Raw genomic sequence first — 19,112 nt, 5'->3', positions numbered from 1 at the left:
CAATCTATATGAGCGTAGGAAATAATTTATTCTACAAAATTTTGTCTTAAAGACTTGAAATACTATATATTGTATTTCAAGTCTAGGTATTTAAATAAATAAATAAATTAATAAATATAAATATATAAAAATAAATAAATAGTGAAAAAATCTTAACATTTAATCAGCCATTGAGTACGGTTGAACTCCATTTCTGAAAAAAAAAAAAAAAAATGATAAAAAAAAATTTACAATATTTTCGTTTTACGATCGTGCCCCAATTTTATGCTATAGCGTTTTACAGGTCTCTTTTTATTACACCTTAGTCCTTACAAGATGTTAATGGTTTCCTAGTAAATAATAAAGCAATCATCTCCCTCAGAGCGTATATATAATAATAATATATATAGGCACGTCCCTTTTAAAACCGTATGTATTTTATCTTCGCACGTTAAATTATTATTATTGTAATCGTAAAAAAAATCTGAAAGCCGATGACACGTTTTTGTGTTTAACGCTGACACCCCAAAACGTTGTATAAAAACAAACAAAAACACACTCAGACAGCACCCATACTTTTTGCATACGCGTGGGTTGCAAAAATTCAATAAAACGTAAACCGACAATAATATAATAATTATGTTATTGTTAATTAATCTTTTACGATATTATGGAGGGACGACAGCAAAAATATAATAATATTACCCAATAATACAGATGATAATATGATGCGCTGATAGCATTGATGACTGATTAAAATTAACTATAATGAATAAGATTATATGATATTATTCATATATCGAAATGAGAATAAATTGATAAAACGACCAGCTCTTGTAAGTAGGTGTTTAATAAATTACATAACGAGGGTAAACTTTGTCGTTGCGCCCCCCCCCCCCCCCATTAGTTACGCCTGTGCATACAATAAGTTACTGTAGGGGTGACTACATGATTCTATAGTCACCAGTCACTACACTACTGGACAGCCGATGATTACTAATAATTATTTTATACATAATTATTTATTACAATGTACTATTATGTATCTTAAGTCACAAGTGCACCGTAAACATGATTTGAAGACAGTCGGTAGCCTTAATGAAATGCCTAATTCTTTTATCACAGAACATTTTATTATTATTTAAATAATTATAACGGTTTTGAAAATATTTTTTTTTATAAATGCTTAAGTCACTACATACCAACATTTTTGAAAAATAATAATAGTTTTACATGTTTATTGTTATTATTTGTTATGTTTTTAATTCTCTGAACAATTACATATATTTTTATTTTCATATTTCGAACTAGAATATTTTCCTGAGTATTTCGGTGCATAAAAATCAAATTTTGGACAAGTAGTTTATTAGTTATAAATATTTAAAGCTTAGATGAGTAGTGAACCAACATCTTGCGGAATAGGTACTCCCCTTTACTCATAACAACTTTAAATATTTATATAATCACATACTTCGCATCTGAAATGTTTATAAATTGAAGTACTCTGAAAAATATTCTGTTTTAGAATTAGGAATCAAAAATGTATGTTGTCATTAAAAAAGTAAAAAAAAACTTAAAAATTGAAAGAAAAAAATAGTAAAATATATTTTTATTAAAATGTTTTTTTTAAGAACTAAGTTAAATTTATGTAAAAAAAATATTTTCAATAAAGATGACAGTTTTTAAAATAACGAATGTTCTTTGATAAAAGAATCACCATATATTATTAGCTCTTTCAAAAAGGAATATTTAATATAACGCATACAAAATTAATAGAAAATATATAGGTTACTCGTTCGCGCGTAAAAAATAATATTTTATGTTATTCGTAATTATAACCAAAATATATATTTATTTATTGAATAATAATGCAAATTATAAAGTTGTAAAAAGATTCATTTGTAAGGCTGTGAAATCAAACGAAGAATACCCATTTTAGAACAATTATTGTTGTTATATATTTTAAAATGAGCATAACCCAAGCGGGTGTAGTGTCCTTCTAAGTTCTAACTACCTAATAATATTGTCGTATAAAAAATGTATTCCTATTAAATATAATTAACTTCCGACATGTGCGGTATAGTAGACTTTATTTTTTGTATAAATACAACGTTCATATATAAACTTTAATTTCTCTTCTACACTATGACGTATCAAACGGAAAAACGGGAAAACATGGCGGTGCAGAACGTTTAAACATGAGGTGGCAGGGTACTGTCGGAGGATTTGATAATTGTACGTTAAAACTACAATTAAATATGTCACGTCTTCCAGTTATACACCCTATATACATTATATATGACCTGGGACACCGCGATTTCTCACCCTCTATAATACTTGTATAACACAGCAACAGTGTATACCTGCTATTATAGAAGGTCCGAACTGTAGGTATTTTTTAAGGGATGATTATACAATTTGTGGCACGACTCTATGTCTCTATTGTCTGGTAAGTGTTGTTTTATTATTAATTTATTCGGTTTATTGGTTATGGTCTATTCCTTTGTTATACATTCAATCAGTTGAACCAGTAAAACTCACCAGAATCATTTCTGGGTGCTTCTATATTATAATATAGCATGGTGAATACTACCAATATGGCAATATATTATGAATGATATATATAATTTATTTGTTGAACCACCGAAAGAATTATGCAATATAAAAATTACATTTTTTCCACCGTCCTTGATATTGATATATATTATATAGGTTGTACTTAATGACAAATAGTGTTATTCACGACTAGTGGACTAGTCTAAAAACAGTTATAAGCTGTGTTTATTACATTCATACAATATAGTGCTTAGATCAAAAATTCACAGGTGTGTTAATAGGTTCCTACCACCATGTGGAAATCATTTAATCTGCTGAACCCCGCGAGGTAGTAGGTATACAATATTTATAGTCCAGTAAATTGGGGGTTTTGCCTTGAAAAAAAATACTGAAGTTTTGAAACTTGGCTAAAAGTTTCATATTGGGGCCTTGATTCACCAAAAAAAAACCGCCATCTCTCAGAGGTCCGCAACCGTCCGCCATCTTGGATTTTAGGTGAAATTGTTCACCTTTTTACGGGTTTTTTGCATTATCTCTAAAATTATTAACTTTACGCTAAAAATTGCTTATTTGAAAATTTAAGATCGTAAAATTTGTGACAAAAAAGGTTCTGTACATTTTTAGTGTAAAGTAATAGATAAGCGATAAAGTCCAACGGCCGTCATAGAATGTTTCGACATATGGTATTTAAAATATGGTGATGGGGTGGTTCAAAATTTCAAATTTTACCCAGTGATTTTTTTTTTTTTAGTGGGGGGGGGGGGGTGTGGAGGGGTTATGACCTTTTACACTTTGACACGATGTAAATAATATTATATTATAATATGGGTACCACAGTACCACCGCGATCACGTAGCGTGGTCGTACAACTACACACCTACTATGGTTTAGACTGTTTAGAGGCCGTCTTGTGCGGGACCGGTTGCAACATGGACTTCGTGGCGAACGTCAGTTTCTGCGACACGAGGTGGGCGATCATGTTGGACCGTCTCCACACGTACTCCCTAGTCTTGTCGTGGTCGTCCGGGCTGTCGATCTGCAGCTAAAACCGTTAAGCATTAACGTTCGGCAAAAACGTCTCGTTTGGGTCCCTAACCGGTGCGATAATATGTACAAAGCACGCGCCCGCCAACCATTCACCGCATGATGCACGTATTGTGCACACCAGTTGCTCCCTCGATTACGTCATTACGGTGTTGTTGTTATACAATATTATTATTATTTATTATCTACCGTTATTACATTATAATGTTGTTAATGTAGCGACGAAAAACATAAGATACGTGCAAACATTTTTTCGGTACGAAAATCCATACAGTACTACGTCAGTACCTATCTGTACATTGTTATAATGTGTTCCCTTAAAATGTGGTTGTGGTTTTTTGTGCAACGACCTTCGATTATATTATGATTTCGCGGTTAAGTTTCGTCTTCGTAATGTACGAGTGAATTTGTAACATAATAATATTATGTTTAATATGTTTTGGGGAAAAATAAGCGCGCTGCACTGAAATTATATTTGAAATACAAAATTTAACTTTGATGACGATTTCCGACGGTTTATTTAGATATTATAGGGATTCATTTTTTATCCGATTTCGACTTGTCAATTTTAGACGTGACTTTAAATTTGACCGAATGAGACCGAATAATACAATTCGTACAGTAAAGTTAAGTGTTAAATAATTTAATTGTTCTCAATATGTGTAAGCGTTTATACTGTTTCCACGACTTTTATGAAAAAAACAATGATCCAATGGTCATTCTATCATTCCATAAAACTATTTAGCATTAACTGCAGCAGTAGTGTACCCATTTTACTTCGTTAGTTTATATTATCACGGTTAAATCACGAAATTTAATAATAAAATTCATATTTTCAAGACACACGCGGGCAAAACTTTGATGTCGACGTACCATTACGCAAAGCAATATTAGTATGTCCTAGCCCATCACCGTTATTAAATCTTATATATTAAGTACTTATAATAAAGTATATTATAATATAATATTAATGCAATTAAATAACATTAATAGTAATTTATAAGTATATAGTATTATATTATATTATTATTATTATTTGTCTGTCGGAAAACATTGTCGTGTACTTGTTTTGGCTGGTGAACGCGGATGGAGTGCAGCGTGGCCGCGCCGCCGGTGAGCACTCTCATGTTAAGTCGGCCGACCAGTTCGCCGGTGGTGGCAGTCGCCGATCTCAGCTCTTTTTTGGCACCTCGTCCGAACTATGACAACACAAGACAAACCGAATTAATAAAGTCTACGAAAATTTAATATGACGATTCAATACTAAAAATATGTACATTATACCTACTGCAGTATTCTATTCATTAATTGAAAAGCCAGTAATCCCAGGTCATGATGTATTGTAATTATTTAAACGCAATAGGTACCTACATGTGTGCACTTACATGAACAATGACTTCTCTTTATTACAATTCATAAAAAAACCGTTTAAAAATGATTAAAAGGGGATATCCACTTTTCAATTAATAAACAGAATGCAGTACATTGTAAAATATGTTTAGATTATGATATTATACCTATAGCTGTACGACTAAGTTATTAAAGTAGTCGGTTAGTCATATAATATTATGTACCTAAATAAATTGCAGTAGATACGCACATTATAATATGCAAGGCTTGGAACTCACATAATTTACGTAGGCGACTACTCTTTTAGGGTAATCTTATAACTTTCTAAGTTTTTTTTTCTATTTATCACTACTTACTTTTAATGCTATTTTCAGATTTATAACTTGAAGTGCTACGTTCTACATTATACTTTTCTACTTTAAAATAATTAACTAGGTACATTTTGTAGGAAAAAAACGGGTAGATAATTTTTTGTCAATTGACGTGAATTTAAAAAGTTACAATAACCTATCAAATATACGCATATACCTTAAGTCACGATCCCTCGGCTGCACACCTGGCATAAACTGTCACACTTTTTAGGCTAATACACAATAGTATATCAAACGTAATTTTATAATGATACATTTGTGGCGCGTCTTTAAAGAGCACTTTAACAATAAAAACAATTTTAACGCTACAGCCGTATAGGTGCAATTTGGAGGAAGGGGATTGGGTGTGTTTAGCTCCCGCAGTTTTTAAATGAACAAACTAATAATTTTTGTCATCTATAATAAATTAGGTGCTACAGTGCACATCCGTCATCCATATAATAATAATAATAATAATAATAATAATAATAGAGGGCTTCAACGTCCCCAGTTTTTTCAACGGAATTGCGCACCTGAACCCTGGAGCTTTTAATATAAATAATAAAATAAATAGTATGTAAAAGTAGGCAGTATAACGCGAATACCTAACTTATACCGACTATTACTTATCATGTATTATATTAAAGTTGTGATACATTAAATATGTAGTGCACATACATGTTTAATAATATGTATATATTATTATTTACTATATTTTATATTGTCACCATTATACTCAGATTGTGGATTATAGGAATATTATGAGTTGTGTGCGGGACGTTTTTATTAGATCTCTTCAAAGAGACGTATAACAATATGAACAGGTAGTATAATATATCTATAGTAGACACATATAATAATTATCATGGCATACTTTATGTAAATTTATCTGTTTAATTACAACCATTCAACATCACAAAACTGTTTGCACGCGTCTCTTGAGTACGCACACTGCAGTGTTGTACAAAACACAAACTTGTTAGGTACCTATAATATACCTACAAAATAATATTATAATAATATATTTATAATATTTGTACTACGCCGTACACAGCATAATATAATGTACCATAATTAAAATATTTAATTACGTATAGGTACAACACGTCTAGTCCGGCGGGGCAAAGTTTATAGAAATATAAAATGTACAAATTTCTGATAATATTTCAGTAGCATCACAAGGCTACAGCTCGTTAACGAAAACACGCACTTCGGTCTCCGTGTCGGCAGTGGTGTCTGTGTGGCGGTGGCGTTAAGATTTATGATCTCGAAAGTATCAGACCCGAAACGCTTTATCCGGCGTATCGCCCGCAACGCAATTTACACCCAAAGTCGGTGCGCCGTAAAATTCCTGGTTTTTTTTTTACTTGAGATTTTTTCATTTTTTTTCTTCCGAATAATTCGGTTCGTTTAGACGCACGTCAAAGTTTTTCGCCGAACCCTACGCGCCGCTGTTGCCACGCGTATTAAAATGTAATATTTGTAACGCACATTAATAAGACGTATAAGCATGACGTTATAATGTGAAATAAAGTGTTTTATAATATTATATTGAACTTCATAAAATGGATAGGTACCTATAGTTTAATATCGCGACACGCCGATTATCGCTTGTCAATAAATATAAAAATAAAATATATTATGGTGTTCAGACGATACATAAAGGTGACGCGTGATAGTATATACTAAGTATCCATTATAAATGTATAATATACTGTTATAATAGACTGTCGAATTTAACAGAACATCAATTTTTTGTTTAACTTTGCTAAATATATTACCGGTTAAGACTTAAGACTTAAGAAGATTACATTATATTATAATATAGCGTATGAGTAAAATACTACTTTGTAAAATGTTAACAAAATATTGTATTAATTTAGGCTAAGATGTTTTATCTATAACAAACACGGTTTAAGTATTTTTTTTCTCTTTTGAAAACTTTTTTTTTACCTTTTGTTTTCCTTTACTAAAAAAAAAATAGTTTTTAATATTTCACAAAGCCGTCCTCAATAATATTTTATACAGCCATTTTATAAGAAGTATAAAATAAAATTGGTTCTTAATTTCCCATCATTTTATTATTAAGAAAAAACTTTTAAAAAGTAATAAATTATAGTTGGAAGTAAATAAAAACATTTTATTTTCATTTGTGCAGTACTTGAATATAATGTTATACTTTATAATAGTAGTCTATACTTGTATAAAAAGTATTATGAAATATGGATTTACAGAATGTTTCACAATAAGTGCAAGACCTCGATTATCCCGTAAGACCCTATTAGTTAAATTAAATATTTCTTAATAGTTAGTATGGAAATTTTTAATATAAAAATATTTGTGGACATTAAACCCTTGTGTGTTGTATCGACAGACGAACTTTAGATGCCATACTGTTATAGCAAGAAGAAACCAATAGTATTAATTAATTTAAATTCTAAAAACAAATAATTTTCCGAACAATATTTTGTCTGTACACAGATTAAGATTACTGTATTAATAATAAACTAATATAGAACTATTGTTCAAGTTGGAATGACTATAAAAATCGAAATGGTCAATATCAAAAATTATTAAAGCATGCTCTATTTATTTTCATGGTTTTCTCGGATCCTTTCTCTTAAAAAAAAAAGACTTAAAAACGACTGGACACACTACATAACGGACGTCCCAAATCATTATTGTGCACCGAGACGCTTACTTTTCATTTTAACTACCCACACAAATTACGTGTAATTATTTTCTTTTTCACGCATAAATGGACAGTATAGAGACGTGGTCACTATATATGGTGGTGCAGCAGAGTAGCCACAATGAATTTTACCTCCATGTGCGTAAAGCTCTCATTCAATGTACATTACGCACGTGCTGCGGGCTCAGAGGACTGATAAATGAAAATTGACAATACTTTTATTGTTATGAAACTTAAAAAATATGCAAAACATGTCCGTAGCAGCCAGCACGCCTACGATGTATATTTTCGCATACACTAATATAATAATAATTATTATTAAAATAACAGTGTATATAAAAGTATAGCATTAAAATGTGCGTAACTTTGGCACTTATGTAAATTCAAAATAATAAAATATTTATTTAGAATGACATTTGTACACGAAAAAAAATACATCGTAAAAGTGTAGAACAGAAGTAAAAAACTAAATGTAATTCAAAATAACGAACATGCGGCGTATTTCGTAGAATATTATACAGTTTTTTTTCTAACCACACGCGAAATTACCGAATACCAAACAGAAAAACACAACAACGGAGAAAAAAAATCAAAAAACGGTGAAATCGATTGACGCGTGATCGGTATTTATTTTAAACATTAAAGTATAGCCTATTCCGTCCTTTTACTTTTACAAATGGACCGCATTTAAATAGAGTACTTGCATATACACATATTATTATACAGTTGTTTGAGTTTAAATTCGGAATTTGAAATAATATGATTGGACCGGAAAATTGGAAGAAAAATAAAATCAAAATCATATAATTTCATTGCGCTTATAATATTATTTAGATGGCCGGAACATGAAGTCGCTGGTAACAATAAAAGCACTCATTACTGAAGGTACTGAGGTCTGAGATACGGTACCCCATATAGGTTGTGCTGGACGCATAATGGTATTACGTTGATCTGAATATCATCATATAAATTCTATGGTTATACATTGTACATACTATAATACTGCTGAAAATTCACCAGTAAGTCCATATAAATCCGCGATTATCAAAGATTAAACTAAGTACGTAATACGTATCAGTTTATATATTATGCTATTTTTATTGTTGTCAAGAGGACGGCGCAGTGTAGGTTAGGTTAGGTATTACTGCAGTAGCTTAACTTGGAGCTATATTTTTTTTTTGTGGGGGGGAGGAATATAAAAACACTTGAAAATTGGGTCTAAACGTATATCGGGGGAGGAGATGATACCCTTCAATCCCTCGAATAATTTAATGGCAAAGGTCGGGTGTTAACTATAGGTAGTTAAAAAATTAGTTTTTTCAACTTTTAAACTTGGCTAATTAAGTATAGGTAGTTAATTTTCTAATGAAATTAATAACTTAATTAGATGAATTGTCTACTGTAATTACTTAGCTTCTTAAATTATCGGTTAATTTGGGTATACACCGTACACGTAAGATGAAAATCTATAACTATGGTTAAAGTTACAAGTTATGTAATCAAATATTTTTTATTTAGTCTAGTGTAGACAATGATTTTAAACAAAAGTAAATAAATAAGTAATTCCTGATTCATTAATTAAGTAGTCATACTTATAACAATTAATAGCTTATACCCATAAGCATTAGAGATACGAGTATATACGTTTCCTCAGTATAAAATAGTAAGGGCGCAATGCGGAATGCCCTACCTTTCCGTCACACCATTTTGCGCCTATGAGTAAAACCGTCAAGTACAAAATAACTATTAGGTAAACAAATAACAATAGTCACGTATCCGGATTCCGGAGTACGCATTATAAGTAATTAGTTATCAATTATTGGCATTGGACTGCACCGGAAACGATAATAGCAAAACTTACCTCTTTTTCGACTTTCAAAGTTAGCGGGCCGACCAAAAACTTGGTCTTCACTGTCGTGTGGCTGTTCATCACGTTTACAGTGACATCTCCATCCCGGCGCAGACTGCTAAGTCCATACATGGTGGCTCTGGCTCTAGGCGGACTATGGGGCTTGGCGGCTGGCTAAAATTAGTAGACGATAATTAGTATTATGAATGATCGATAATAATATATAATATGGTATATACTAAATAATTAAAATAATATATTTCTATGTATTTTAAATATTTTATACAAATAATATTTTTCTAGATTTTTAATGAATTTTATAAAATATGTACCTACTATATAAATATAAAATGTATGGGACATGAATGTATTTTCACTGTTTTTTAGGGCAACAAATTCCCAGCCCTAATCATAAAATATGATAATAACAATAATTTAATTGATTGGGATTTGAGGGCGTGTATAGCGTTATAATATTAGTATGGCTATAATATTGTATGTGTAGGTACCTACGAAAGGCGGTGAAAGGACGGTCTCCGCCTTTACATGTTCGCGTGTACCTACCTGCATATAAATGACCCGTCTACGCGTATACCATTCGTCCCTTTATAGTGTAATGTGAAAGCGTATAAACATTACGGCTGTCGGTTACGGGTTGGTATAATAGTTGTATACCTATATATTATTATTATTATTATTATACTTTAGCCAACCCATGGTCGTTGTTAGCCGTCAATTTTTAATTTGAATCCGAGATATTAAATTTAATCGAATCGATTGATTTTATTTCTTTCAGTTACACCATCATTTGCTTTTAAACTAAACTACATTATTTGTCAGCTGTACCTTTTAGAGGGTTGTTTCGTAAATGCCACGATTATATTATTATTATGTTTTACACTGTACGCTGTGTAATACGTTAGTATAGTTTAGTACGTATACTAAAATATAAACCTTTCTGTAAGTTATTTTTTATAAATTTTGTTTGTCTACCTATACGCATACGTATTGTACGTATACGTAAAAACTTAATAATTGTTTGTATTAACCAAGCATAATATGTGAACGATTTATGGTACGAATTTTCGAATATAAGTAAACGGGTATAAAAAGGGTGTTTACATATTTAATGGTGGCGTATATTATAATAGAGTAGAAAGCGAAATGCGCAGGATTCTGTTCTGAAATTTACTATGAAAATACGGTTTGTCGTATTATATACATTTACCTAAACTAACCTCTGAGATTTTAAGGGATGGAGAGGTGGCCTATACCTGGGTAATGTGGTATACGCGTTTATACAAAAGGAGGTCCAGACTTCGTATTTACCCACTTAAAATGTTGTATATCATATACTTGTTGGGGGAAGTGATGATAAGGACGAGGACGATAAAACGCTCGCCTATCTAACGTCTCTATATATTACATACCTTATTTTTGGTGACTTTGGGCTTGTTGTTCTGCGCCTTTGACGTCCTATCGTGTTTGTGGTGCTTGCGCTGTGCCCGGGACGACGTGCCGTTCACTGCAGCCGGATGTTGTGGAACAGGGGTCGCAGACTTTTCCGTCGCCGGAGCTGCTACGGTGCCATTTTTCAACATTTCCGTCTGTCGGACGCTTAGAACAAATAATAATATGATTTTACATGACGTACAAACCTATGTGATATTTATTTATTTATTTATAGCTTCACTGGCCGCAGCCTAATGGAACAAGAATAGGTGTACACATTAATAATAAATAACATAAATTATTAAGCTGTAATTACTTAAAAATTACAATAAAAATGTACGCTTGAATAATAAAACAGGAATCAAATGGGGATCATGGCATCTTAATTTGCAAGTTGCAAAAGATATGATAACGGAGAGTATGATAGATATAATTAGTGGAGGAACATATTATAATGGAAAATGGATTCTCGGTTTTCAAGTGGAAACTCTGAAATTAATTTGAGAAAGCAGTGTAGGGAATCAATCTCATCAGCAAGACGCTTTGTTAAAAACTTCAAATCAGCCGAGGGAACAGGTCAATTGTTAAACAAATAATTTTAGGGTATTATTAGAACTGATGATCGAGTAAATGATAATTTCATACGTTTGCTAGGTAACATTTAAAGCGAGATCATGAGACTTAAACTAACCGCTCTAGATTAGTATTGAAGGAGGGCAACATCGCAATGTTACTGCATAATATTATTATATTATGTAGTATAAATAGAACTTCTGTAAAATATCTGCACGACCGCAAATAACATTTAATTGCATGTTTACAGTTTGAACTTGCTGTCTGTTGATGACGATGAACGTCGAACGCCAAACAATATAAAAGCTATTTTGCGATATTATTTTATTAATTTTTTTTGTTGTCAAAGAACGAAAGAGGAAAACAAATAAAAATCATAGTGATAATAATAATAATAATAGTGAAACACCGTCAAACGAATAACGTAATGAAAAAAAAAAAATGCATCCTCGTTTCCATTAAAAGCAAAAAGTTACGCTTGAATTATCGGGCGTTTGGACTGGCGAAATTGATATTGTTTTTGTATTGTAGAAAATAATATTGCCGACGAGCTTTAACGTGCGAATCTATTGTGCTATAAAGTAATAAACCCTTTCGTACGGACGAACTTTTTGTTTTTTTTTCTCCGGATATTATACAACGCCGAAAAACGTCAAACGCAAAAGATATTGTATTTAATCCAACCTGACGATTTCGTTATTATATAGTTTTCGCACTGTCCAATTTCAAAAACTAACTACATACAAAATATAATATATTACTTAGCAATCGAAGGATCTTTATGTTCTTCCCCGCGGCATTACAAACAATGTACATGTACCTATAGGTTATATATGCAATATATATGAACCTAGGTAATATAGATATATATACTATAACAGCTATAGTATATAGATATATATACTATAACAGCTATAGTAAGTATAATATAATGTCGCTGTCAGTTGTGGTTACGCGCGCACCACGTCTCGACATACCTATTTGGCCGGCGTCTAATACGGTTTTGGATAAATGCGCATAGCCTGCAGGTTGTGGATTTGCACCGTTGTTCCGAGAAAGCGCATGTATGATAAGCGGTGGCAGCAGCAGGTGGTAACACAATTATATATGATATAATAATATATACATATTATATATTTTATCCGTAGAGTTATAAATTATTCACGATAAAATCAATCCCCCGAGTCTTGCAGGAAATAACTCGAAAATATTATTATATAGCACGGTAGGTATAAAATATTATCGGCAAAATGTACCAATGCGCGTAAAAAAAAGAAGACTTATTTCGTATAGTCTTACTTCCCGCGTCTCCGGTTGCAGTTAAAAAAAATATGACAGATTACGATTTATTAACATTTTAAATTAACGTGCTAGATTTAAATTTATGTAATAATAATATATACATCGTTGTTGAGTACGGTCTGCAGTCGGCGTGAAATTGTTTAAGCCCAACATCGTGGCGTCTAGATATTATAATAGGCACCTGAAATATAATAATATAACTCGTGTCCCAAATTCCAGACACAAAGTATTACAATGTGTGTCGCGTGAAAACTAAAGTGATGTGCTTACGAGTTGCGTCCCGAATCAACGAATTGAGTCCATCGGCGTTAAATTAGACGTATACAATATTATCATGTTCGACAACTGTCTGTGTCTGTGGCTACAGGAGTATTGTATTTCGACCGGAATAAAAAAAATTAAGATTTAGTTGATAACACATAATTATACCAACTAATCTTTTATAAGTCTGTTTTTAAAAACATGGGCCGTGGACGGAAAGTTTTAAATACAATGATATATTTGACCACACTTATTTTGTAGTGATTCCTGTGTTTGTGATAAATGAAAAAGATATGATATCAAAAATCAACATTTTAAAATGGTAAAAGTTATCAAAAAAAAACCCTAACTTAAAATAATTAGGTAGGTATCCAGAAACACAACTGTACATTCGTCTTTATTTTTATTATCGGAGAACTGGCGAAGGTTGGTGTAGAAAAAAAATGTAAAGTAGGTACTCGTGTAACAACGTAACTACCTACTCATCGTCGATATTTAAATAAATTTCAAACACATCGATAGTCGTATACATCAGTTGCGCCTAAAATCGCAATAATCACCTAATATCGGATTCTAATAGGTCGATGTATAATTTGCTCTGTAGTATTACAGTAGAACTTCCATATAACGGTCACCGAAGGGACTGTAAATAATGACCGCTATTTAGAGGTGCCCGTCCTACAGAGGTAGAATAACACTAGCAGTGGTTAAAATGGGGGGGGGGGGTGGAGGGAGACGGAGTCCCCCTTCTTATTTACGGTAAGATAATGTGTCCCCTTTAATTTAAGTCTCCAAAGTCCGGGGGGACGCTACTAAATTTTAGTAATTTATTAGATGGTTTACGCACACACACACAACGATTATTTACTGAATTTAGACTTAGACTTTTTACTACACAATCGTCTCATGTATCAGTTTTAGATAAAGCTGATCCTTATAAAAATGTATTTGATAATAAATAATAAATAATTATAATAAATTATTTATTGATAGATTTAACTATGTTTTCTTCAGATAATTGGCCTGATAACTGTGATGTACAGTTTGGTGATATAAATATTTAAAATATAAGCAGTTTGTCTAAAATATTTCAAATTGATCAAAGAGCCAGTGTACGAGGATTTCGTGAATACAAAGTGTCTTATCCTTCAGTAAATACAGACATTGAACTATTAATGACCGCTGTAAAGACTTTGGCTATTTCTTCTTCCGAATGTGAACGGTCCTTTAGTTCAATGAACGAAATTGTTTCTTCAAAAAGAAGTGCGTTGACTAGTGATCATATTTCATCGTTAGCTTTCATTAATTGTAATGGACCACCAATTGATAAATTCAATCCTAACATCTATATTAAAACTTGTATATTATCAGGGAAAAGAACTGCAGATGAACAATGTTGTCCAAAAAGAAAAAAGAAAGATGAAGAAGCATCTTATACATCTTTATGGTTATGGTTAAATAAATAGTTAAATAGTTAAACAGTTAAACCCATACTGGTTATACTGTATACTTGTACTTATAAATAACATTTACATAGCTTATGATACATTGTAATAATTTAAATAAATTAATAAAATAGTATGAATAGTTATATTTATAATATATTATTTTTTATTTGTTTTTAATGAAATGTTTAAAATTAAAATGTAAACACATATCTTTTTTAACATTTCAGGCAATGAATTTCAGTTTATTTTTTATTTAGCAGTCATTATATGTTCATTAATTTGATTTTACATACTATTAACATAAACTTTTTATGAACAAATTACAAAGGTGTGTGAAAGAAACAAATTATACCTAGTAGGTAGTGGGTTTCTTAAAAAAGTTTGGTTAGATATAGACTTTGGAAGAACTCGGGAACGCACCTCAATTTTTGGTGACTTTAGTCCCCCCTCAACATTTTTCTCACTTTAACCACTGAACACTAGGGTATACTCGACGGGACCAAAAAAATTAACCGTTACATAGAGGTGACCGTCCTATAGAGGTGACCGTTAACGGAAGTTTTACTGTATAATAATATGTGAATCGTTCATTTATTTGGGATTTATTTGGGTACAAATCGATAAAATACGTTACTCACGTCAGTGTTTTCGTTATGTAATTATTCTGGAGCAATTTTGGTGTAAAATAGGAACAATGAAAAAATATATCTAATTGGCCCTCGACTATCGATATCAGGCAAATTAAAAACTGACCTTTAACCCGAAAGCTTTAGACTTTTTCACGTCCAAACTGGGAAACCCTTTTGTATAATTTCACATTTTCACGCAACCGTTTGATATATATTTCTTTTTCACACTAGGTATGGTGGCGGATACTGGTCTCAACAGCACAATGTTCTCGGGTGGAAGAGAAGGCGCGCTAACAACTGTAGCTGAAGTGTGTGTATGCGAAAATCGTATAATATAAATAATATATAATATTGTATTTTAGGCTCTGTGATGCAGTTGAAAACAGCGCATTGTTATTTGAATAATCGTTCGCGACGCGCATTCGTCGTGACGTTTCGATTGTTGTATATAGAACGAGCGTTACTACTGTATTGTGTGAGTACACTTGGTAATATGTTTTCTGGGACGTTTACTACATGTATATAATATTATTGTATGCATACTTTTCAGCACGTTCTTAAACTCGCGACAATATAGGCTATAGTGTCGTGTAAAAATGAACATTAGATACGCGCGTTTTAAACACAACTGCATTACCATCATCGTTGTAAATATATATATATTTATAATAAGTATATGTGTGCAGTTTGACTGCTGCAGTTGTAAAATGAATTTGTACGAACACGTGTCGTCACGCCGTCGACAAATTATAAACGACTCTGGGTGAAACTGAAATTAAAATTCGAAAGCATTCGTTCAACTTAAACAAATGGCGTGCATTTAAACCATCTAAGAACTAAAATACAAGAAAAATGCCTTAAAAAAATACGATTTAATGCACTCTTAATACATATTACAAAACTTAATAAAATGCCCTAAATAAAAGCCCCAAAAAATTTAGGATCTGATTAAAAATAGTTTTTGATGAATATAATATTAAATTTAGATAGGTACATTCGATATATTTTTTTGTGTTAGGTGAGAAATATTGTGAGAATATTCAGAAAAAATGTGTAATTAGCATTTAAATCCACGCGCTAATTATAACATAATATCATACCGTCGAGAGATGAAGTGATAATGGTGATATTGTCATCATATATATTATATACGCCAAAACGCTTTTATATTTTTTTCTACTTTCAGATAAGCATTTCAAATAATATAAATAGGTATCTACTACCTAATATATCATTGTAAGCTATAAAGTAAAATATTTTAATTTTATTAATTAAATCAAACACAGCAAATTTTGTTCTGGCAAATATTTATCAACGCGTTTGATTTAATATAATTATTTTTTAATATCCTATGCTCTTACTCAACAACGAAGTAGACAACTATATAGGTAACAAGTATTGTATTGTTTGTATTAGTGGTTGTGTATTTTTTAAACTGTTTTCCGTTTTATTAAAATATAAAATGAATTTATAAATTGTATTAACGAGACCAGTGTTTTTGAGAATATTACGTTTGAATTAAATTGGGTACCGTGGTGGGATTGGGAATTGAAATACGATGTTTCGAAAAAAAATGAGAAGAGTAGAGATGAGTGTTCGCTGGGACGATATAAAATGAAAACCAAGCAAGAGATAGGGAATTTCACATAATATATTGACCAGGGTGTTGTGGTGCGCACCAAAGGTAGGGGGTGGGTTATTCAAGGTCTATAGTTTGAAGGAGTGACAGTGAAGAGGAGATAATATGTTAATAATTATAAAAAAAAAAATGTATTATTACAGAGCTCTCGATCTTGAACATTTACCGACACCATGATTTGTGTGAATTTGAACATTCAAATCTTTCCGTATTGATCTTGTACCGTAGCCGTTTATTTCAGTATCCAGAAATATTAATATACTTAGGGCTTAGGTACTATATAATTTATTTATTTACTGCAGTTAATATCTATATAGTTGAGATAAAAATACATTTTTCTTATAGCTGTTTTTTGTACTGAAATACTTGTACACTAATCCCGTGTTATGCAGACAACAATTTAAACATAATTTAATAAGAATATATTTTTTTTCTGTACTATACTTATAATATATAACATGATTATCTGTGTTGTAGTTAATTTTTTCAAAATTGATTATTAACACTTTATAGTGTGTCAATAAACACTACATAAGATATAATATTATATTTGATATATTTTATTTTACTATGACGAACAACGAGAGGCAATGCATCACAAATACATGCCATGACAATACTGAATAGTGAATACACCACCGATACAGGATACATTTGGTAAAAAATTTGTCTGATAGGGTCTAGGACTTATAAGCTATATTATTCTACAATAATTCGTTTTTAAGAGATATACAAAATTCCAAACATAATATTTTAATATTAGGTACCAACCTATTATCATTATATTATTATTAATTTATAATATTAATTATATTAAAATTAAAAAGTGATTTAAAGATTATAAGTAAAACTTTTTTTAAGTGTTACGACAATTCTGGTATTTTGGAAGTTTGCGTGTACGTATCCAATAATATTTTTTTATCACGATTGATACTGTTTCGATACCGGTGATACATTTCCATAATCTGCTAACATTCATCAAAGGACTAAAGCATTATTTAATATCTATATTATAAAAATTAAATGCTGTCTGTTGGTAACCACATCACTTGAGAAAGGCTAGCTGGACCGATTTGGATCATTGTTTTTTTAATGTTTGTAATAGTCAGAATCAGATTTTTAAGGAAAGAAAAATTTGAAAAATTTACCAAGAAGAGGTGATCTAATTTTAAGATTTACGATGAAAATCGAAATTTGTTGATTATTTATAAATGTTTGCCATTTAGTTATATTGCATTTTAGTTATTACAGATTATAATACAACATAAAAGAAGAAATAATTGGTAAAAAATTAGTATTTATTTGTATATGAATAGTTGCCATTTATTACTCGGGCAGATGAGGTAAAAGCATACCTACATAAAATCATCACGTTACATACTACATTCGGGGCTTCGAATAAAGAAATTATATCTTACAACAAATATGAGAGTTGAATGTATGTTTGTAGCTTGTATACTCAAAAACTACTAAACCGATTTTGTGAAAATTTAAAATTTATTGTTCTTAGATATATCAGGGACTTTGAACTTTGAACCACGTTCGATTTAATAAAAGCGAAGTGTCCATATCGGTCGAATTACCTCTTAAATCGAGGTATACCGACGCCCATTTACCAGTGAACTAAAAACAAGATACACTTATATAGCGTTATATTTTTAATTTTTTCACGGTTGATGTCACGTTATAGGTAGGTACAGCTAAAAATGGATGTTGATTTATCCGAAGTTACTACTGTACCGTTTTGGCGTTTTTTCTAAAAGTCATATCAATAGATACCTTGAGACTTAAATGGTGATTATAGCTTAATTTTTAGGTATCTAAAAGATAGTTCACACTTCAATTTTTTTTCAGCCCACCAAAAAGGAATATTTTTTTTTATTAAATAGATAGTTGTCATTTGTTACATATTACATTACTATTATAATTAGTAAAAATATGAAATACACATTTTTTTAAACTTTTATAAAAAAAACACAGATCTTTGG

At 31.1% G+C, this 19,112-nt stretch overlaps 1 protein-coding gene across 6 annotated transcripts in view; it reads right to left on the bottom strand.

Moving 5' to 3' along the window:
• Positions 1-5: 5 nt before the first annotated feature.
• LOC100159700 (acidic repeat-containing protein) overlaps positions 6-19,112 on the bottom strand; it is a 37,213-nt gene continuing 18,106 nt past the window's right edge. For 2 of the 6 annotated variants that reach the window (XM_008185387.3, XM_029488081.1), the window contains exons 5-9: positions 11,251-11,437; positions 9,833-9,994; positions 4,644-4,778; positions 3,413-3,577; positions 6-193 (exon numbers count right to left, since the gene is read on the bottom strand). In XM_008185387.3, the coding sequence (XP_008183609.1) occupies positions 3,416-3,577; positions 4,644-4,778; positions 9,833-9,994; positions 11,251-11,437 (646 nt within the window). In that variant the 3' untranslated portion in view covers positions 6-193; positions 3,413-3,415. The remainder of the gene's footprint in view (positions 194-3,412; positions 3,578-4,643; positions 4,779-9,832; positions 9,995-11,250; positions 11,438-19,112) is intronic. The other 4 variants (XM_029488078.1, XM_029488079.1, XM_029488080.1 and 1 more) reach the window with 4 other exon arrangements.

Source organism: Acyrthosiphon pisum, chromosome A1 (assembly GCF_005508785.2).
Source record: "Acyrthosiphon pisum isolate AL4f chromosome A1, pea_aphid_22Mar2018_4r6ur, whole genome shotgun sequence".
Classification (NCBI taxonomy): domain Eukaryota; kingdom Metazoa; phylum Arthropoda; class Insecta; order Hemiptera; family Aphididae; genus Acyrthosiphon; species Acyrthosiphon pisum.
Note: the sequence above shows the minus strand (reverse complement) of the source record. Positions and strands in the feature narration are given on the sequence as shown.